The sequence below is a fragment of the Alosa sapidissima genome, chromosome 5 (assembly GCF_018492685.1).
Source record: "Alosa sapidissima isolate fAloSap1 chromosome 5, fAloSap1.pri, whole genome shotgun sequence".
Classification (NCBI taxonomy): Eukaryota; Metazoa; Chordata; class Actinopteri; order Clupeiformes; family Clupeidae; genus Alosa; species Alosa sapidissima.
In genome coordinates this window covers 16330485-16353490 of record NC_055961.1, presented here as the reverse complement: position 1 = coordinate 16353490, position 23006 = coordinate 16330485, and the positions used below count along the sequence as shown (strand labels likewise).

General features: G+C 42.9%; 1 protein-coding gene and 2 long non-coding RNA genes across 4 annotated transcripts; 1 reads left to right on the top strand and 2 right to left on the bottom strand.

Annotated features, from left to right (window-relative positions):
* Positions 1–765: 765 nt before the first annotated feature.
* Positions 766–3054, bottom strand: LOC121709918. The gene is made up of 2 exons (XR_006032063.1): positions 2814–3054; positions 766–1527 (listed from the first exon to the last, which is right to left on the bottom strand). It is a non-coding gene; the product is annotated as an uncharacterized LOC121709918 (long non-coding RNA).
* Positions 3055–7539: 4485 nt separating this feature from the next.
* LOC121709911 lies at positions 7540–9844 on the bottom strand. The gene is made up of 4 exons (XR_006032057.1): positions 9594–9844; positions 9159–9409; positions 8535–8651; positions 7540–7649 (listed from the first exon to the last, which is right to left on the bottom strand). It is a non-coding gene; the product is annotated as an uncharacterized LOC121709911 (long non-coding RNA).
* A 4495-nt stretch (positions 9845–14339) lies between these two features.
* On the top strand, positions 14340–22283 carry cnih2 (cornichon family AMPA receptor auxiliary protein 2). Of its 2 annotated transcripts, none has more exons than XM_042093635.1 (6): positions 14340–16462; positions 18761–18829; positions 19160–19207; positions 19411–19523; positions 19845–19988; positions 20092–22283. In XM_042093635.1, exons 1-6 carry the CDS (start codon positions 16382–16384, stop codon positions 20117–20119), a joined length of 483 nt encoding a protein of 160 aa, XP_041949569.1. In that variant the 5' UTR covers positions 14340–16381; the 3' UTR covers positions 20120–22283. The 2 variants fall into 2 exon arrangements, with proteins under 2 accessions (XP_041949569.1, XP_041949568.1); XM_042093634.1 differs by having other exon boundaries at positions 20064–22283.
* Positions 22284–23006: the final 723 nt, after the last annotated feature.

The window sequence follows — 23006 nt, the reverse complement described above, 5'->3', positions numbered from 1 at the left end:
GTCAACTGAGTCTGAGTCTTTATCATGTTTTTTTTTTTTTTCATTAATAACCTTTGGTCAACTTGCTTTGGTGTCTAATCCTACAAGGACTTCAATTTTGATATTGAAGTTGAAAAAAGTTTATAGTTGCAGGAACACCTGATCTCTTCTTGGAAATGCCTTTGCACATTTCTCTCTCTCTCACTCACTCACTCTCTCCTTTTAGTGCTTACATCTTATTGGTTTTCATCTTGACAATTTGTCTTAAGCATCTGAAGACAATAGCTCTCTCAGAGAGTAAACCAAGGGAAAGTGAAAGTTCAGAGGGATCATCTTAACCTGGATTTCCTGGAAATCAAATGTATGTATATATAGAAATCAAATGGAGAGAGAGAAGCTCCATGATATTTTTATTCTCTGTATTAATGCATCTTTCATTAATCTGTGGTCATGACTAGTTAGAATGACTTGATAAATAATAATTAGCCAACTAATTCATCAAATAAGGGGTGTTAGTGTTACAGAGTGCCAACATACTGACTTTCAATGAAAATGCTGAGTCTACCTTTGACATATGTACTGCTTCTCTATTTTACCTGACAACAACCCCACTTTGTGACAGAATGTGGTAATTATGATGAATCTTAGCATTAAATGTTTATGCTAGGTCTAGATAATTAATTTATTGGACTTCTTCAATTACACTTTCAAGCTATAATGGAAAGTATGGAAATTGTAGTATATTATTTATGTTTTTGTTTTTATAAATGCACCCAGACACAAAAGTTCTTCAGACCAATGTAGTTTATTGCTTGTCTTTTTTATTACATTTCTACACACAATAAAGAAATGAACAGTGAAGTAATGCAGACAATGTACTATAAACACAAGATATAATTACATTAAAAGTATATTACAATTATTAATTCATATTAGAGATGTTATGTAATTATCTTTGGCAGACTACAAACTAAACATCTTTTGATCTCTTCACTTCCCTTAAATCCGTGTAAGTCTGTTTTTGCGACCGACTCTGTGTGTGTTCAGTAAGGCAAACAGAACAGTGGCCTACAGAACTGACAGGCAGTCAAACAGCAAACACTGGCTGTCAATTCATAGGTCATCACCCTGTGTCCCATTCTCTTTGTTATAACTTTACTGTTGCTTTGAAAAAGAAAATGGAATTTATTAGGCATAATGTTATTTAAAGTGTAGGAATGTTTAAGGTGTTTCCTCATTCATTGATCCACCTGAGTAGGCCATAGGTGAACTCGCTGCAGGTAACAGCATCTCCACTGGAACTATGGCAACTTCCACATGGAGTTGCTGTTACAAGCAGCAAGTACTGGGTTTTCTTCCAGCCGGCACGGCAGCACAACATGACAGCAGGGATGGAGGGGATGTCCACTAGCGCTCTTACCTCTGCTCAGATTCATGGTCAGTAGTAGGCTTGCAGTGTTCATCTGCACTCACATATACACCAGTTTACACTGGGCTATAAACAGGATGCCTCAAACAAGGTGTCAGGAAACGTCTGACACAGGTTGTCTGCAACAAAAGAATGAAAGAGAAGAAAAAAGGTTAAGTCAGGACTTGGACTTAGAGACTGCCATGCAGTACAGTGTACACGTGAGAGAACCTGTGATAGAAATCGACTTTGCCCTCTTTTTTTCACTCCCCCATCTTTATGACAGGCCATTGAAGACATCATGCGGCCCAAGCTTCCAGCAGAGTGGCCAAAGTGCCAAGGCCTATCTTGATAACAGGACTTTTATGATGGATGTCAACAGAGGGATACAACTCAGAATGTGAATGTGCCGATTGACTGAAATGGGTGTGTCAGTCATGATGGCGTTTGGTCTTTGCCTTTTCTGCAGTTTTGAAATATGTCTCTTTTCTTAGTTGGTTTGTTTCTCTGATCATTTCTCCTATCTCATCTGGGTAATTTTTACTGTCAGTATTTGTCTACCAATTTAGTCCTAATAATGTTACTTACATCTTGATTACAGAATCTGCAGTCATTATTTTACTGCTTACATTATCAGTTAGTTCCACTGTCTTCAGTAGCAAAGTTTCCCTATCTATGATACTTTCTAGACTTTGAGGTCAAGCTAGCCCTCCGCTCCCTCTTACAACCTTTGGAAAAACAAAACTATAAAACAATTAAGGAAGGAGAGGCATTTATGCTTTTGTTTCTGTCTCGTACCATGCACACTGTTCTCTAAGTGCCTGGCCTTAGTCATCTGACCAATCTTCTTGGTATGTACAGAGGGGTAGAGAATAACTGTTCTGGATAAATATTCTGCAGCAATCCAGACAATAATGCAGAATAGTGCAGAGTTTATTATATAGCGCAATTACCAAAAGTAATATTTTCATTTACTCGTCTGTTCATCTCCTGATAAATAAACATTCCAAATATTTACACCCAAGATTGGAGGATATTTGACAAGATAGATTTTTTTCCCCAGCACTGACTTTATAAGATTGTTTTGTTTTTTCGCCACCGACTTGTATGACCATGTAACTGGTTATCTGTCAGTTATTAATACAAGGAGCCATAAAGATTAGGCATAATGGTGGACATGTTTGAGTAGCTGCTTGCCGATCAATCGTTACCACACTCTCAAACAATGGCCTACACTTTTAATTTCCTGACTTCTCTGTTCGCCCTGCCTTCTTCCCTGACTCATACCAAGGCCTTCCCTTTTCACTACACCTGCACATTATTTGAAAGAACCATTTCCATTATGTTGGTTAGCTCTGTGTAGTTTTAGTAGGAATGCTACTTTTTCACCCCGGATATCTGTATAAAATGTAAGAGTTTTACTCACCTTCCAGTAGAGGCTGGCCAATCTGGGGCTCTTGCATTGTTGATTGGATTGGTTGGCATTGCAGGACAGAGACTGAGAGAGAAAGACAGATAGAAAGAGAGAGTGTGTGTGTGTGTGTGTGTGAGAGAGAGAGAGAGAGAGAGAGAGAGAGAGAAGACAAGCAGTGCAAAGCAGATTCAGAGTAGAAGAGAGAAGGGAATAGGAGAGAAGAGTCGAACACTAGAAGTTAAGGTGCAGTAGAGGGTGCGGCAGGCAGCAGTGCAATGTCAGAGCCGGAGAGGGCCGTATAAGAGTGATCGGGAGTTAGAGCCTGGTTAATTATTACACATCACGTCAATATTTAACAGACCCAAAGCCCTGCCCCTCAATACAACATCCTGTATTAACACAGACCAACACAGGAATCTAATACTGGACATAGATCACTATATACTACCAAACAGAACATGAAAGAAGATAAATAAACATGTATTTTACATCCTGACTGAGTCCTGACCCTGATCACATAATTCAGATTAATTATGCAACTCTATTCAAATGCTTTCACAGCCTGGTCTGTGTCCATGAAACTCTTGTTTAATGCATGCAAGTGTCTCCGCAGTGAGGCACCTGTTCAGCTGCATCACGATGCCCTGTGATCCAAAGAATCAGAATGTTGAGGGATGTGCTACTGCACATTGTCGGGGAATTCTGCATTGGGTTAAAATTATGTTGTGGTTGAGGGAGCTGTGGCACAAGAGGCTGCAGCATCTGTACTATATTTGTATCGAAGTGGACATGGGAACCCAGGTTTGAATCTGAATCTGACCCACCACCCCATCCCACCCCATCTCTCTCTCTCTTTCTCTCTCTCTCTCTCTGTCTCCCATTGGCTTCCTTAAAAAAACATTAAAAAACAAGATGTGGCAGTTGTTGGTGGAGGTTGGTGTGCTTGTATACACCCCCATGGCCTGACCTCTGTTTCAGTAATCACATATATTATGTGCACTGCGTTGATGTCGGTTTGAAGAAGTTTGTGATGAAAATGTCTGAATTGACACAATAAAATAATGTGTATCCAGACTCAAAGTTTCTAGTTTAACAAGTAATGTTGATTAAGCTTAATGTTCAGGAGCTGGATGTGAACAAGCAGATTTTTTTGGCACACATCATTTATGGCTTGAGGAAATGGCTGACTGGATAAAATTTTGTTTTACAATGTGATAAAATGATGATGATAAAAGAGAGAACAGTCCAGGGGTTCATTTGATCTAAAGACATACATATGTCTTTGTTATTAATCAAAGGAAATGGCAAAAGCTTACTGCATGTAGTGTCTTATGAAAATGCCGTTATCTTTAACCTGGACATGAATGCACTAAGAAACCAATTAGTTATAGAATGCTTTAACTGGTTTCATTGGGTGGGAGAGGATATTTTTTCATCCAATATACATGCAATATACATTCAAACATGACCTGTTACATACACATCAAGCTAGATCAGTGTTTCTCAAAGTGTGGTCCGGAGACCACTGGTGGTCCGCAAGCTACCCCAAGTGGTCCGCGAGCAGACAGGATAAAATATAATATAGACGAGTGGTTTGCAATATTGAACCAACTTGTATGTAAATCCAAACAGTTAAGACAATAAGCAAGGTGGTTCATTGAGTAGGTCTATTGTGTAATATACTGTTAAAGTAAGTCTACTCTTTTTTTTTTTTTTTTAGCTAGGTGGTCCGTGAATTTCTTTTTTTTGGTTAAGTGGTCCTTGGTCTGAAAAATTTTGAGAAACACTGAGCTAGATCAACCCCCAATAAAAAAACAGAATGAGTGAAATATGTTGTATCCTGTCTAACCCTTTCAAGGAAAACAGCATGTAATGTAATGTAAATAATGAAAAAAGACATAATAGTGCATTAATAACTGTTCAACACTGAGTCTGGTTGCACTAAGTTGACAGGTCAGGTAGTTTTACCTTCCTTGTAGTGTCTGTTTTCTCAGAAAGGAAGGAAAGATGGGTGGGCCCCACTTGTAGATAAGGACACAAGGGTTATTCTATCAAATGAACATACCATCTTTCAGTTAGAGCATTCTTCCACTGAATATTCATTCATTCACATATAGATTATGTCTTTTTGACAAGAGAAGTGACCATTTTTGTCAGTATGTGTATGACTAGGAGACATCTCTTTTGTTTCACAAATGTACAAACAATCTCAGTAATACTTAACTTGCTCTAACTAACTGTGTCTCTATCATAAGATCAGGTGCTATCTTTCAATTGCAGGAATGAGCAAAGATGAAACCTTGCAGTGCAGAGTGTGAGACTCTGAACTCTATACACCCTCCAAAGGAGGAAAAGAAGACAGTTTATAATAGCATAGTAAAAATACCTTTTGAAGAGCGTGTTAATGATTGCTATACAAGGTTAAAGGCTGAAGGGTTCATATCAGCATTAGGGAGTCATGATGCAGTAATTATGAATGCATATAAACTTTGACCATATTAAATCGTGTCGAATTGTATATTGCACTTTTAGGCCCAAGTGCAAACTGCAGATCTACATAATTTTACAGATCTAAATGATTCCCTTTGCAGCGGATCATGTGGAAAACATTCTTGATCATACTGAAATATATTATCATTTAATCCTACATCTAACTGAGACGTCTATTCAATGCACCAGTGTTGACTGCTATACTCAGCGAGGGAATGACACAGCATTTCACCATATCATAGTAATAATATCTGAAACCACAAAGACAATCACAAAAGGATATTTTGCAGAATAGGCAAATATGTTCAGTAGAGTTTGCGCTGACTCAGTCAGGATGTTGAGACAGATGGTATTCACAAAGTTTTCTTTCTGTAATAATTTATCTCGCCTTCAAGTCCTCAAATTATCAAAGTTAAAATTATGAACTTATTGAGTTTTTTTTTTCTTTTGTGAGAAAGCTCCTTTACAAACTTCTGTCTGTTTGAGAGAAAAACTTTAGCCATGTATCAGTTAAAATGTGCCTTTAATAAATGCATTCTGCAATACAATGTAAACTTGTATTTACTCAAAGAAAACAGCAATAATTTTCCAATTTTTTAAGTTTGTGTTTATAGCTTACCACTTCAGTTTTTCATATGATCATGTGAAAGACAGATAAATGCACCTGCCACTATAGGCTGCATTAATATGTAGTTCTGTAGTTGCTTTACAGCATGAAATCACCGCCTACATATGGCCAGACATGATTTAGCATGCTAGAAAGCCTGATATCAAAGGCTTCTTGTCAGGTTTTGCATGCCTTCGTAGTAGTCAGACTGCATTTTTTCCACCCAATCTCCACCAAACAAATGTATTTGTAAGTTGAAGTTTGGCATTCTCCAACCTAAATTATTCATTTACTTTTTGGTTCACTCTTTTTGTATTTAAGAATAATTCTGGGCCTGAAAATAGCTTCTCTCTTTTTGAATCGTTGTCCCTTATACATACTTCATCGAGTACCTGATTATCTTATCAGATGTGGAGGAAGGCTCCTTAGGTGTGTTTCAGTGTGCTGAGTCTAATCGGACAGAGTGAAACTGAATGCTGCTATCTGTGCTCCTTACTCCCTATATGAGCTCATGTGCTGTCAAGGATACACCCACGCAGACACTCGTGAACTGTAATTGTGACAAGCCCACACAAATGCATGGTGACATTTAAGCATGGCAACAAAGCACAATGGGATAGGCTATGTATTGGTCCAGTTCACTAAATCACATTGAGTGGTCAATAACCATGATCTCAAAACCTCAGAGCCAAAAGATGAAGAATACATCCAAACTTTTAAATGTTGTGAAATCTAGCTCCTACTGCATTACTGTCAAAGGTACATAATTTTAGTGAGGTTATGCCTCATGGATGTGCTGTCCCCATGTGGTCCTCTAGAGGGCACCAAACACATTCAGAATTCAGATGTGGGTTGATGGGAAGTCTAGGCAACAGGAAAACAAGCCCCTCATAGCCATGACTATCTATATGGCCTTAACTGGCTATTTACTTACAGCAGCATATACCTCACACTGACATTTAGAGTCAGACAAAGATCAAGAAAAATAGGATTCTTTCCACAATCCTATCCCATCTTGATAAAAAAAAAAAAATACCATTGTACTCAGCAAACATGTTATGTGCTTTACATATTGAGTGAGGATTTCAAGGATTTAGTTTAAAACTTCAGTCTGAAAACATTTGCATATCAACCTCTGAGTCATATGGACATATTGACAATGATTCCATGGTAAGTTTTTGAGTGTCCCAGACTTTTGTCTCCTCATCTAGTATAGGCAGTGAGGTTCCCCTTTCACTGTAAATCACTTTAAGTGCCTTGATAAAGCACTTTATAAATGCAAATTGTTGTTGTTGTTGTTGCTGCTTTATCTTTTTCTTCTTCTTCTTCTGCTGGTCCCCCGTCTCGCATGCCACACTTCATCCTCCTCCGCATCTCCTTCCTGTTTGAGTCTTTTTCCTGTCCCTCCTTAGCACTGGAGTGACAAATCACTGGATAGGAATCCTTCATCACAGGAAAAAACACTGAATTAATTAGAACCACCACATGCAAGCAACTGGATGAAATCAGTGTAAAGAATTCATTGTCAATATCTGAGAGCAAACAGTTGGGATTTGCCTTTATTTGTCTATCAGAAGACATCATCTGCATATAAACCAATGTCAAGGTGAACTATTGCAGAACATAAGCAAACATCACAGAGGGCAAACAAACACTTCATCATCTTCCGCGTAGTGCTTCAATTGACTTCGCACCACCAGGTGAGCGGTGTGGAACAGCAGACAGCGTGAGTCGTGACTTCATCTGTAGACCTGCGGGGAGAGGGGTTGATAACATGCGGCTCCAAATAAAATGTAAATTGTCAGAAGTCGCAACCTACAGGGATATGGCGGCGTGGGAGGCCCTCCTCACATCTCACTGCACTTAATGGCGAAGATGTGTCATCGAGTGTTGTGTCTGCTCCTGTATGCCTCAAGCCATGCAACACAACCCTCCAGGCAAACACTCTGTGTGTGTGTGTGTGTGTGTTTGTTTGTTTGTGTTGTATGTGAGTGAGTGTGCGTTTGCATATATATCTCTTTGTGTTGGGTCTGTTCAGATGTCGTGTTCCACCCACAGACTATGAACGATCTGTTGACACGCTGTTAACTACAATAGGTCAAGATTAGGGGTTGGATTTGGCCAATGTGATGTTCAGTAATTGTTCAACAACAATTTTTCATACTGAACCTTTATCCTAAAAGATGATCCCTGACTCTGTAGGCAGAGTATTGAAGTGAAGTGTTACCGAAACTCTTTGTACTTAGTACATTATATATTGATCTTTTGGGGCGGCCGTGGCCTACTGGTTAGCGCTTCGGACTTGTAACCGGAGGGTTGCCGGTTCGAACCCCGACCAGTAGGCACGGCTGAAGTGCCCTTGAGCAAGGCACCTAACCCCTCACTGCTCCCCAAGCGCCGCTGTTGTTGCAGGCAGCTCACTGCGCTGGGATTTCACTGTGTGCTGAGTATGTTTCACTAATTCACAGATTGGGATAAATGCAGAGACCAAATTTCCGGGATCAAAAGAGTGTATGTCTGTGTGTCTGTATGTATAATTAGATAGGTCTACAAAACGCATACACACAATGTGCGTGCGAGCGTGCGTGTGTGTTCGTGCGCGTGTGTGTACATTGTGTTACAGTAAGGGCCTGTACCTTCAGAAAGTGCTCAAACTCACTAAAGGCCATGAGGGGGAGGGAGGGGTGATGCTCAGGCCCCCACATCTCCCTCCTCTGCCAAACTCCTCACACGCCCACATAGCAGGGTTGGATCTGAGAGAGAGAGAGAGAGAGAGAGACATGGGGATGAGGTCAGACAACAACAAAAAAACATCTTGTAAAAGCTGTCTAGAGCGCCACAGGCAAGCCCGCCCCACATTCAAGTAGCGAGCTTTCCAAGTACAGAAAGTAAAGAGAACAGCTTCAAGGAGCTGGCTCCAACCTCAAAGGTGAATGGGAAAGTACGATATGTGCAGCTCACACACACACATTTGCACACAAGCATGACTGTGGAAAATAACAAAATGATGGATGAATCATCTTGATAGATAGATAGATAGATAGATGGAAGAATTGCTTTGGGATAAGGTTAGTTATTGCTAGAATTTGTATTTTTGAAGGAAGGGAAGCTCATTATTTTGAGCTAGTTTTAATGATACTCCAATGGCTTCCTCTCTGGTTTATAATAGAATTGTGCTCAGATCTGTGTCAGTGTGCCTCAGAGACATTTTCCTCTATGTGCTCAATATGCTCAAGTTTGACCATGACAGTTCCACTTACCATCGCTCATCAACATGTATCTGCTGCTGCAGAACTGAGCAGAGCGGCCAGTCAGAGAGAGGGGGCAGGCAGACGTGGTTGCATGTGACCATCTCATCTAGAGACCGAACGCGTCTCTCTCCCACTCACACCGGTATTCACAGATCCAATCATGCAGTGTTTACCTGCCTGCCTGCCTGTATGTCTTTTTGCAGAAACTGTTTTTGTCTTACACACAAAGGGAATTCATGTTTCAGGCCTGTTTGAGACACCTATTCAGAGAAACATATAAAGAAAAAATGATTTACTCACTGGAGCACAAAAAAAATTCTGCTGCTCAGCCGTTACAGCAAGTTGCTAACAGCACTCATGTCACAGGTTGACTAACCAGAGAGCAAACTTGCTTGCAGACACTTTGAGTGACAGCTATTTGAGAAATGTGTAGGCTATACCTACATTTCATTTATTTTGTGGTAAAAACTAGGTGGCCTCTTCTCTGGGGGCGTCATTTATTCTGAAGTGGGTTCCTCTTCCTCCAGGGACCTCCTGATTGTGCTCTGATGATCTTGGACTCATTCAGTGCGCTCCAGTCTCTCCCTGTGTTGATCCAAATCAGGGAACAGAAACATAAAGTCCAAAGTAGTTACACTCACTGTGTGTGTGTGTGTCTGTATAAGTACTAGGGCCTGTAACTTCAGAAAGCGCTCACTAAAGGAGGGAGAGAGAGCATGAATACAATGTTATTACTCTAAGCTACTGCTTAGAGTAAAAAATCATGAAACACAGACTATTTGATTTTGTTTCATTCTAACATTCAATATCCCTGTGGTTAAACTGAAGTGAAGTGATTCTGACTGATTGATTGATTGATTGATTGATTGATTGGTTAGATGATTGGTTGAATAAAGCAAAGACAAGAGAGCAGAGCATCAGGCCAAATACTTAACTTCTCCCATCCCCGTTAAGACTGGAAGAGACCTGAATGGAGGATCTCCTAAATCGGTTAGAGGACTGATTTGTAGTCCGTGACGGCAAGCTGCCACTCATACACACTCCTCTGCTTCGTTATGGTAGAGTGGAGTGGCTGACTCATCAGCCATGATAGACAGCACAGCCCACCACAGAGCCAGCTCACCTGACCAGCTTGTCCACACACATGAGATCATTTCCAGACTGGTAAAACATCAGCAGGTGTTTCAGAGATGGGAAAGAATCCCAGCCTCCTCAAGAAAAATAACCAACTGCTCTCCTTCCTGTATAGTACAATCTGCATTCTCTGACCAGTCCAGTTGGTCATCCAGCTGAAGACCAAGGCACTACTTACTGGTCCTCATGTCCACATTAACACCCTCACTGGAGACAGGGTTGTGGGATTGGCCCAGATGCACAATAGTCCATCATGCAACCAAGTCCTCCACCAAGCCTGTGTCCTGCCCCTCCTATCCACCCCAAAAGCACTCCATAATGGCAGTGTCATCTGAGAACCTCTGCAACTAGTATTTAAAACTGGATGTGTGTAGATCAGTGTTTCTCAAACTTTTTCAGACGAAGAACAACTTAACCAATAAAAAAGAAACGCACGGACCACCTAGCTAAAAAAAAAAAAGACCTACACAATAGGCCTACTCACTGAACCACTTTGCTTATTGTTTTTGCTTATTGTGTCAGAGGATTCATGTGATTAACAGTGTTGTAGAACTGTTTGGATTTACATACAAGTTGGTTCAATATTGCAAACAACTCATCTATATTATATTTTGCCACGTCTGCTCACGGACCACTTGGGTTAGCTTGCGGACCACACTTTGGTGAAGAGGACAGTTCAAGGATGGGGCAATCCCTTGTGATGCACCTGTGCTGTCTCTAACTGCATCTGTATATGGCCCTCTTCTCTGTACATATTTGTGCCTCAGTTTACCCATTCACACACACACAGTCACACATGCCTATGGTGAAGGCTGCCATGCAAGGCACCAATTAGGACATTGGGAGCAGTTTGGGCTTCAGCGTCTCTCTCAAGGACACTTTGACAAGGACAGAAAGAGCCGGGTTGCTGAACAACTCCTCTATACCTCCTGAGCCACTAGCTTCTTTGTGTGATGTGCAGTCCCTCAGCCTGACATAACTCTGTGGTCATGTATTGCCTGTGAGCTAATCTGTGATCAAGGCCACAAGGTGTGGGGTCCACTTCCATCTACTTAGTATTGCAGGACTGGGAAAGGGAGAGTTTGACTGAGAGCTTTTCAGTAGTACTGATGGGCTGGCTGCCCTCCAAGACCAAAGTCTCTTTAGCTCTCCGCTGACCTGTTATGCAGCGACATGACGTTTGGCCGGTGGGTGGGGGCTTCAGGAGGGCTGCTGATCTGATATGCAGATGTGCTGACATGCCAAAGTGGAGGCTAAGGAAGTTGCATTGCCTACCTTAACTGCCTGGGGGATGGGGAGCATGGGTAGAGCTATGGGCGAGAGGTTAAGGGCTGATGGATGGCAGTAGACAGGCAGTACTTGGAGCAAATGGTGCCAGGCAGGGGTAAGTGTGTGTGGGTGGGTGGGGGGTGGGGGTTTGGACGGACAGTAGCTGAAGCTAAACCTGGAACTGGGACGTCAAGCCAGGTCTAGGGGAGGTTGCACTCATCTGCTCTCTCCACATTAGCATCAATTGTACAGCCAGTGATGATGTGCATACCATCATCCCATTCCACCGTGAGATCAGTGAGAGAGGAACTGGGTCCAGAGGGATTCAATTTGAAAATGTTAAAATGTGTAGCCTGTATAGGTGTCAGAGGAGATGTAATCAATCATTCTGTGTTCAGCAATCCGTTGTCATTATTAAAGCAGCTATTTCTTGAAATGCAACAGAAATGTCTCCCAGGCGAACACTTTCAATTTGAATGGTTTTATTCAGGGTTTTTGTTCTAGAGATGCAACTTCGGTGTTTGAAAATGTTTTTTGAGAAATTGAGTTTGTCATGCAGGGGACATTGCCTCTATCAGACTGGGGTGGGAGGTTAAGCAATCAGAGATATTGTTATCAAAGGCAATCTTTCACGTCTAACTACTTTCAGGTTTCTGCTTTTTGTCGCTCTACAGTGTTCTATTCAACAAATTTCCCAGACAAGGTATTCCCAGGCTTATGCATAGACATGCACACATTATTCAGATTTTTTTTACTGGAAATTTGCATATTATTATTATTCAGGTTGGTGTGACCTAAACTTGTTTCAACTTTTTTTCATGGCCATTCATCTCAGGATATTATCAATTTGACAGCCTTTAACTCCAACATCATAAAATGTACATCATCCACTGTGCTGGAGAGGAATGACTTTTGACATTTCAAATTTGAATACATCAAATGTCTCCAATTTACTCTGCTCTGTCTCGTCTCATCTCTCTGCTCCCCGGGCCAGAGATGAAGTCGTCTCTGCGCTGAGAGGAGACAGCTGGGCCTGTCTGGCACCCTCTTTCTCACTCCCTGCTTCCAGCTGAGAAGAATAGCCTGCCTCTCTATTCCTGCGACACCTCAAGGATAATCATCCCCAGCTCTGTAAATGAGTTTTCATCGCAGGGAGAGTTTCCTCTGGCGCATCTCAGCACTTCCTCTACTGTCCTTCTGTCATCTTCTTCACACTCTCCCTTTCCTCCATCATCTGCATCAGAGTGAAGAGGAAGCCATGGTGCAACTACAGTGGATGTTACTGTATGATATGAGTGCGTGATATGATGGCCCAGGTATTCTCATGACTGCTGTTAAGTCACCTCTACACCAACTAGCGCAAGATTAAGGCATTCTCCCATTTTCACAGCTAGCGCACAGATTCCTCTGCAGTAGGGGGAGCCTTCCAAGAGCATTCTGTAATGGCAGAAGCTCCACCAAAGCCCCTGATTAGACTGTGATTTGTATGTGTACACATTTGTCTTAAAGAGCTTTTCAACTGGGCTTTGTTGGCTTCAACTGAAACATGGCGGCCCAGTAGTGTAGTAAAACCTTTCATAATCATGATAATGGTAATATGATCAACAGTCACAGGCTTTAATATCGACCCTGAAACACGGACATGACATCTTACATAAAGTGAAATACTATAAGCCCACGCTTTTAGGACAAAATCCATTCAGTGACATATAGGTTAATCATATTGATTTATAGGATTATAAGGAAGGTCTTTTGCAACTGTCCACCAGGAGGTGCTCTTGAGTTTCATATGTTTCCTAATTGAGCTCAATTATATTAGCTCCCTGTGTTCCCTGGGCTGCACAGCAGCATATGGTTTATCTCTTAGTCTTGACATTTACAGGGACATAATTTGGTTAACTAATACCTTAACTGGTTGTTGAGGATTGCAAAAGCAAGCACCTGCAATGCAATGGAAATGGAGTCAGCCTTTCATGAAAATGATAATGAAACACATCAATTATTTCACAAAGGTGTGAAGCTGATTTGCCTGATTTACTATGATTATCAACTGTCAGCAAAACGCTGTAAATAAATATGATATATGATTCATACTTTGTCTAAGGTTGTAGTAGTCCCAGATAGCTTCATTAGTATGTGCAGTCATCCCTGACAGAACATGAAACTAATAATATCCTATTTGTTCATAACCCCGTCTCCTTTCCTGATTTAGCGTCTGTGTGCATATGCTTTATGTTTGTGTGTGTGTGTGTGTGTGTGTGTGTGTGTGTGTGTGTGTGTGTGTGTGTGTGTACAAAAGAGAATGAGAGCCACAGTGATAGTGATTAAGTCAGAGTAGAGGAGATAACCCTGGTAGATTGATTTCAAAAGGGAGCAGTATTGAGCAGGTGTCCCTGGGGGGCCTAAGGTTACTACAGAGCCTTGGAGGGGTGGCGCGCGTGCGTGCGTGCGTGCATGCTTGCGTGCGTGTGTGTGTGCATGTGTGTGTGTGTGTGTGTGTGTAGTAGTGTATGGAGCCTAAAGAACAAAGCATCTGCTTGGGTGATTATGCATGCCTGTAGGGCTGCCTGCCTAGAATTAATACTCCATAGTTGAATGGCTGAACTGTTACTGGGTAGATGGGGAACAGTTGGGGCTCGTGGATAGAAATTATGTGATAAGAAGGAAAGAAAAAACAGACAGACAGGAGAGAGAGAGAGAGAGGGAGAGAGAGAGGGAGGGAGGGAGGGAGGGAGAGAGGGAGGGAGGAAGTGAAAGAGATGAAGGGAAGCCAACTGAGATGAAAAAATGATTCGGAGCTCCCCCTGCCCCCTCACATCTCTCTTGGGAGGGAGGGAATACGACAAACAGAGGGAAGAAATCGACAGAAAGACTGAGCCGGCAAGAGAGAGAGAGAGCGAGCAGTTGAATGTGTCGGTGATTACGACCCTGGCTTAGCCGAGACCCGCAGCCTCCTCAGCCACCGAGCCAGAAGAAGGACCAGTGGAGGGGTGGGGGGAAGAGAGAGAGGAGAGGAGCATGTTTCAGGGGTTGCCAGCAAATCGTCTCCATCCCTTTGTGAAAAGGCAAGAGCGGAGGAGAGGCGCTTAAAAGAGAGAGAGAGAGAGAGAGAGAGAGAGAGAGAGAGAGAGAGAGAGAAAGACAGGGAGGAGGTTCAGGAGAGGAAAGAAGGAAAGGGGAATCAATTAACTTCAAGACTTCCGAGAGACGTCAGGGTTGTTTTTTTTCTCCCTCTCCTTTTTTAATCTTACGCAAAGCAAACCTGTTCCACTGAATCAAGCCTTATCTCCACCCGCTCGGAGTCTCCTCTTCTTCAGCTTCCTCTGATGTTATTCAAGCGGGCGGCGAGACGCTGACAAGTGCACAGAGATTTCGCTGATGGACGCAGCCCGGCTCGACAAAGTGTGGCTCCTGCAACCAAAACTGACATGGTGTCGACCCAGATTGTCGACGGGAGGGAATGACGAGACGAAGCGGCGCTCTGGAAAACACTGACAGGCGCGTGTGGCTCTTCCAAGCACCAACGCAGGTACACAGGCGCACACGCTGAGCTTCAAATCACCTTTCTGTCGTTCGCTCTTGCTCTCATCAATATCACTTCATCTTCATTAGATTTCTTAGCATTTGTAGGGCGCGACACATCCATCTGTCACAAGTGTAGAAGTAGTTTACCAGTTTTTTTCCGTGAGCATCCATTTTTTTGTGTGTGAGCTCTACGCAGGAACATAAAGAAGTTTAGTATGTATTATTCACTGTTGCATTTTTTGACATTTTGTTCTTTTATATGAGGGACTGTTTACACCTACTCTGTACTTGTTACAGATTGTTACTGTGATCCAATTGAAACACATGGTGTTTTCCTGTGTTTTCAGCTAGAACTTGTACTTGATTTGAACCTCTTTTGATGTTTTTTATATAAAATTACAGCATACATAGAGAAGCTTGGCACTGACAGTAGAGCATTCTGCTATTTTGTACACAGCATTCTATTGATGCCAAAATTACAAAAAGCCATAGCATTTGCCATGACAGTCGGTTTAACTTTACAGACTGCCGGGAGCCATATTTAATCTGTCACCAAAACCAACAGTACAATGAAGATGAATGCCTCCTGCCACCTGCGAGGGTGCATGGTGTGCCAGTAAAGCATTTCATAGGGGGGGGGGGGGGGGGTACAGTGTGAGGTACATATCGACTTGGCGGAGAGCTGGGGTTTTGAAGAGGGAGGGGAGACAGGCTCTCAAAGAGACTCCCAGTTAGGTCCACAGAGCCAAGAGAGGAGGGAGAGGAGAGAGAGGGGGTGATCAGACGAGAAGAGACACACAGACCAACAGCACATCTGTCAGTGTTCCTGGGCACGCTCAGGAGACAGAGGGGCTATGCGCGTCCCGTAACATCGCCGAGACGCAGACGTGACACACACAAGGAGACACACACACACACACACGCGCGCACACATACATACTCAGGAGGACAAGTAGACTTGAAACAGAGAAGGAGGGAGAAGGTGGAGTCCCCTGCGAGCAAGCTGAGGTCCCCCTGCCTGGCTCGTCATCTGGGGAACCGGGAGAGGGGGCGACCGAAAACGGTCGTGAGAAAAGAAAAAAGGGAAAAGGAGCAGTAAACAAAAGAAAGAAAAAAAAGAAAGGAATAGTGTGACCGACAGAGCGGAGAGAGGAAACCTCCCAGGCGGAAGCCTCCAGCATTCTGGGCAAGGGGACACCCCCCCCCCCCACCCTTTGGCAGAAACGGAGAGAGGGAGAGTCGGGGCACGTTCCCCCCTCTCCTTCTCGACCCTGGACGCTGACAGGCTGGCCGCTGGCACAGCCATGGCGTTCACCTTCGCGGCCTTCTGCTACATGCTAACGCTCGTGCTCTGCGCCGCGCTCATCTTCTTCGTCATCTGGCAGGTGAGTGTGTGCAGTGCTGCCCACCTGAAGTTTCAGACACACAGACACACACACACGCACACACACACACACACACACACACACACACACTCACACACACAGACAAACACACACACACAAATGTAATTTTGAAATACACACCCAACACATATGCAATGTGTGCAACATACTCATTCACATTTAGAAAAATGCAGTGCCACAAATGAGTATTCTATAGATGGTAGTTATTTGTTGATCCAGAAAAGAAAAAATAACCGGACAGTAAAATTTGATTTATATAAAAGTTGACTATGACATGACCTGTCAGGAAAAAGTGTTGTTGATAAAAAAATGTATATCCAGTGTGTGTATGGGTGTACAAATGTGCAGTATACAGTATGCTGTGTGAGAGTGTGGGTTGTGTGTGTGTGTGTGTGTGTGTGTGTGTGTGTGTGTGTGTGTCCTTCTCATCCCCTTCACCTGTATATGAATCAGTCTAACAGTGTGAGTTGTTGTCATCCTGGCCATTACGGTGTCAGAGTGTGTGAGCAGCAGCCGGAGATGAGTCAGTGTCTCGGTCTGATCGGAGCCAGACCCCGGCCGACTTTAAATAACCGCAAGAACACACGACATCAAAAATAAACAGCCTCAAAGTCATAAGTACACATCAAACTATGACTAGTATAAAATGGATCGATATCAGCACCGGAATCAGAAACTTAGAGCAGAGAAATGTGACCGAAAGAGGGAGAGAGAGAGAGAGAGAGAGAGAGAGAGAGAGAGAGAGAGGAAGAGATGAGGAAAACAAACAAACAAACAAGAAAACAAGATATCACACTAGCCATCTGCCCTCCTACAGTCTGCAGAGTAATGAATGAAATGTACAGAGGTGTCTCTGGGGACTGCAGACTGGAAAATAATCTGTATTCTGCATGTCTACATCTGAAGGCGCATCCAGACATCCGCCATGAGACCGCTCACCCTCTCTCTCTTTCTCTATCTTTCTCTCTTTCTCTCTATCTATCTATTTGGACCCTCCCACCCTCTGAGTGTCTGTGCTTTTGTTGAAGCAGGGTTTTCATTGGCCCTGGAGGATTTGCGTGAAGCGAGTTTCTTGACCATTGAGGTATATAGGCATGAAATGACGGCGCTTTGACTAATAGGCGAGGTGGGAGAAAAATCTAAATATGAGTCACTTGGAATGGGAGTAGAAGTGTGAGAAAGCAAGGAATGAAGGGAAGGAGAGAGAAAGAGAGGAACGAGGGAGATAGAGGAAAGATAGAGAGGGAAAGAGTGAACGTGTCCGTCTGGCGTGTTATTGAGAATGCTTATCAAACTATAATTTACTTGCAGGCCCCCATCCCCCCCTTTCAATCCATCACCCCCCCCCCCCCCCCCGCCCCCCCAGACTCCTACCGCTACTCCCCACCCTCGCTACTGAAACCCCCACCATTACTGTAGCTCTCTCAGCCAATCAGACACACTAGTCACTTCTATAGTAACCATGGTGCTCGCTTAAGGGCTCCACAGATCACCATGGAAACTGCATCTGTTTACATAGCTGTATAAAAATAAGAGGGTGATATAGAGTATAGAGCTATGTGTGCAAAAAGGTGAGAGAAAAAAAAGGCAAGCCTGAGATTGGGGACCCGTGTGAAAATAAAAGGGTAGGCCTATATTTGTGTCATGCATATGAGAGAGAGAGAGAGAGAGAGAGAGAGAGAGAGAGAGAGAGAGAGAGAGAGATGAAGGGGATGTAGGGAACCCTTTGTTCAGCCTGTGCATACTTCAGAGGGAGGAAAACAGTCCGGCCCCTTTTTGTGCTGGTTTGAGCAATTTGTGTAATCATCAACATTTTCACTGCCTTGGAGCCCTACAAAAAAATGCTCATTAAGGGTAGAGTTAGCGATGCTACACTTCCGCTTCAGAACACTTTCAGCAAAATCTGGAGGAACTCTACCAAGTCATGCTTGTGTATTTACATCATAGGCTATATGTTCTGAGGATAAAAAAAAACAGCCACTCATCTCTGTGTTTGCCCCCGGCTGTGTATACAGGATAATAAGTAAAGAAAAGAAAAACAAGGTGACCCAGGGCCTAACCAATAAGGACAATGAAGTGCCTGTCAATCAAGTGTCTTAACCAAGGCAGCGTAATGGCATGTGCACAAATGGAGGGACTCTGGGGAAAGACTGATGCCAAAGTGGGGGTGGGAAGTTGTATTTCCTTGGCTGTCAGGTTTCGAAACAGATAACTTCAGCCCATATCATCGAAAGCTAACTCCTGACACGCGCCACTCTCTCTCTCTTTCTCTCATAGATCATTGCCTTCGACGAGCTCCGTACAGATTTCAAGAACCCCATCGACCAGAGCAACCCAACCAGAGCAGTAAGGCCATTCACAGACACACCACACAGACACACGCTTCAGCTGCTTCACTTGAGATATGGGCAATGGGATTCAGATGAATGCATGCCAACACATAGGCTCAAGCTAAGCGTGCACAGACATACTATATAGACAGACCACACACACACACACACACACACACACACACACACACACACACACACACACACACACACACACACACACACACACACAGCCTAGTTTCAAATGCATCTCAATGTTCCCTACAAAGTGAATCCGTTTGATGTATTTGATGAACGATTTGATGAATCTGAAATACATGAATCATTTTGTCTTTCTGTGATCTAGAGGGAGCGAATCCTGAATATAGAGAGAATCTGCAACCTGCTGAGGAGGGTAAGAGAAGGGTGGGGAGAGGAGAGGAGAGTAAAGGAGAGGAGAGGAGAGGAGAGGGAAGAGTCTGGGAACATTTCAATGTGTCTATTTTGAGGACTGTGACTGATTGATTTATGTCCTCCCTCTCGGTCCATGGCATGCACACATAGTCATTATCTCTCTCTCTCTCTCTCTCTCTCCCTGTGCCAATCTAACTCTCTCAGTTGGTGGTTCCAGAATATTCCATTCACGGTCTGTTCTGCTTGATGTTCATGTGCGCTGGCGAGTGGGTCACCCTGGGTCTGAACATCCCCCTGCTCTTCTACCATCTCTGGAGGTAGGTAGCCAGCCAACTGCATTCACCAATTGCATTCACATGTGAAGAGGTTTTATGTAGTATTGGGGCAGATCACACATACAGTACATGGCTTTGTAAGAATGGATGCTCTCAGCGGCATACTGTGGCAAATGTTACAGCAATCAATAATTGAGGATGCCATCCTTTGCTGGGTGCCATTTTGGGTTTATACATGATGGTTACATATGTGCTATCTGTCACCCTGTCATATTCTCACATCTCTCTTCCTGTTCTCTCTCTCTCCTGTTTTTTTTCTCTTTTCTTGTTTTTTTTCTTTCCCCTGATATAAACCACTTACAGGTTTTTCCACCGGCCGGCTGATGGTTCAGAGGTGATGTACGACCCTGTGAGTGTTATGAACGCAGACATCCTAAACTACTGCCAAAAAGAGTCCTGGTGTAAGCTGGGCTTCTACCTTCTCTCTTTCTTCTACTATCTTTACAGGTGAGTTCATCTCGAGTGAGGCTTTAAACCATATATGGTCATTTTCCTGTGAATTCTGCAATACACTCACAGTAGTGTTTTTATCCTTTCCCTCTTTTTTTAGTATGGTCGACGCTTTGGTGAGCTTCTAAAACTGAAAAGCTGAGTTAAAACTAGAACCACAAAAACGACAACAACAACAACAACAACAACCACAGTAAGAATTAAAAACAACAACACCAACAAGACCAACCGCACCAAGGATGACCGCAACAACAACTCAACACCGGAGGACAATAATACCGCAGGTTTTGGAGCAATGCTGTGCACACCTCTTCTTCAACTATCCATCGCACCATCAGAAAACTCTTGTTCAGCTCCTCCTCAGATCTCTCCTGTGGACATGGACTGAAAGAAAGTGAAGCAACATAAATCAATGGGGGGAAAAAAACAATCATTGTGAGAGCAAAGAAATGAAGAAGTCTTTGCTAAGCTAGCTCAGACACTGCCATTGAATGACTTGAGAGAGTGAGAGATGGAGATAGAGTTGAAGAGAAAGAGGAAGAGAAAAGAGAGATGGAGGGATGAAAGGAGATGGAGGAGGAGGAGGCAGCGCGTTTTGTAACACAGTTTCACTTTTTAAGGGCTGCTGGACCTGTGCTGCTCAGAACCACTTGGGTTTCACAGACTGAGTCGAGGCACAAGTGTGAACTGCAAAAATATCCTGTTACATAAAACTTAATATCGATGTTACGTTTCAGTATACTTCTGTTCAACTCCATGCTATGTTAAAAGAAGAAAACATTTGTGAGATGCACAATCCTTATTTAGTTGAGATACTGTAATACTCATATACTATTTCAATAGTTGTGGTAGATTCTTTGAACCCTGATGATATTGGTAGGTAGCTATATTTAAATACTGATGACATTGTTTAACTGTAGAGTTTTGATCAGAAGTGGTACTACTTGTGCTCTTTTAGACAAAGAAAACTGCATAAACAATATCTTACTACTTCAGAATACAGGAGAGATATGTTTACATTTAATTCCATGGCTATTAAGCAATGAGGGTAAAGCAAGGCCGGGAAAACTGTTGGATGATAAGCAGTGTGGTGTGTTTCTGATATCACAGACTAAGAGGATTTGACTGAGTGTGTCTACACCAGTGTAGAGCTTTCTCGCGGAGTCTATGGAATTCGGCAGGCGGTCACTTTAACACTGTGTGGAAGCCGGGCGATACCTGTGAGAGTGAGGTTGAATTTGAGATTGAGGGCAAGCTCTCGCTACCCCCTCGAGGAGAGCATGCCAATTTGACCTACCCCCGTCCGAGCTCGAGAGTTCAGTAGTGTGTGACAGATAAAGAGGTACACGTTCGCCGGAGAAGGAATTAAATTCATCCTGAGCGAGCAAGGCCACTGGTGAGGGGGGATGCTGAAGACGGTGTTCTGAGTGCTACAGAAAAGGTCTTAAAAGGCACTGATACAAGAGCTGAGTCTGGGGAGACAACACAGGGCCATGGCCACAGTGTGCGCCTGATAAAAACAGAAGCTTCCAGAAGCATGACAGAGTAGCCTAAGCAGTGAGTGAGCCCCCTATGGCGTCAAATGGACAGAGCTGCCTATATATACCCCTGGGTGACTCTTGCAGCCAGAATGTCGGCCGTCACATTATACCAACCTATAGGCTTTGCCTTAGGCCTTGTACTAGCTCCCTTGCCACCATTACAGTCAGTCCATATGTCCATTTGTCTGCTCCTCTAGGTAGATCACCACTGCTGGCACTCTGTGGTTAAAAAAAAAAAAAAAAGTATTTAAAAATGTAGAAATTAATTTCATTATTTCAGCTGCTCCGATTTGTTCTTATACAGTGATTCCAACATGCCCGACGAATGAGCTTGTTTAGTCTATTTTTAAAAATCATATATTTATTAATTTCCCTATTTATTATTTGTGCTGTGTTGCCTCTGATGAGAATGAAGCATGCCTCCTAATTTGAGAGACTGACACCCTTGAACTATTTCAATGAGCCTTTGTGACGACTCATGGACAAGCACAAGATAAGGGTAGAGGGGGGAGGACAATGAAGCCGAGGCGCCATTTTTTGGGCATCATTCCTGAATGTCATATTTATATGAAGAAAATGCAGTATCTATATTTAAAGAAAGCCAACTTGTATCTGTCTTTTATACATACATTCATCACTGTATGCTACAGTATCTTTGTCGACGCGCTAGTTTGTATTCAATAGAATACAGTATACTATATACAGAAAAGCAATTCCACATTTCGACAATAAAACAATGATGTGGCAACAATACTGAGTACTGTCTGTTTGTTGCCAAAGCATTTAGTTCAATTAGACATACATGTGGATAAACGTGTTTATTTAGACTAAGTGGAAATGTGGATGTCCTTGTCAACATGAAAGGAAAGAGAAGGGAATTCTCCAAAGAGGCAAACAGAGAAGGGAATTTAAAACAAGATACTCTGCCTCAACGATGAGAACAGGAAGACATCCACAGAATCTGTTGGCAGCCCAGACAATAGCAATATAGACTTTGTGTGTGAATCAAAGTTAAAGAAATAGAAGGGGGCATGATTGGTGGCAAACTCACACACACACACACACACACACACACACACACACACACACACACACACACACAACCACAACCTCACACAGACTGCATCTCATTCTCTGCTGTCTCCATGGCAACCAAACTGTGTTAGAGTCTTATTGACTCGCTACTCTGTCCCCTTCACAGTGTTTCTCTCTCTCTCTCTCTCTCTCTCTCTCTCTCTCTCTCTCTCTCTCTGTCGATCTCTGCCATGCCATTTCCTTCCCTTTTCATTCCAATGCCTTCTGAAACAGTACCAAGCAAACACGAGTCCAAAAGAGGCTTCAGTTGAATGATGGTGGCACAAAGGCATTTGCCAAAGCTTGCGAAAGCAATTTGCTATGAAAATGGAGCACTAAATTGGAACACCACATAAATAAATAAATAAATAAATAACACGATGCTGCAAAACAAAAAACG

Bases quoted from the DNA above. Each gene is read 5' to 3' on its own strand.
- cnih2 (XM_042093635.1), top strand. From the start codon at position 16,382: ATGGCGTTCACCTTCGCGGCCTTCTGCTACATGCTAACGCTCGTGCTC. The intron at 19,208-19,410 runs GTAAGAGAAGGG...TAACTCTCTCAG, and splicing joins TCTGCAACCTGCTGAGGAGG to TTGGTGGTTCCAGAATATTC. The intron at 19,989-20,091 runs GTGAGTTCATCT...CTCTTTTTTTAG, and splicing joins TTCTTCTACTATCTTTACAG to TATGGTCGACGCTTTGGTGA.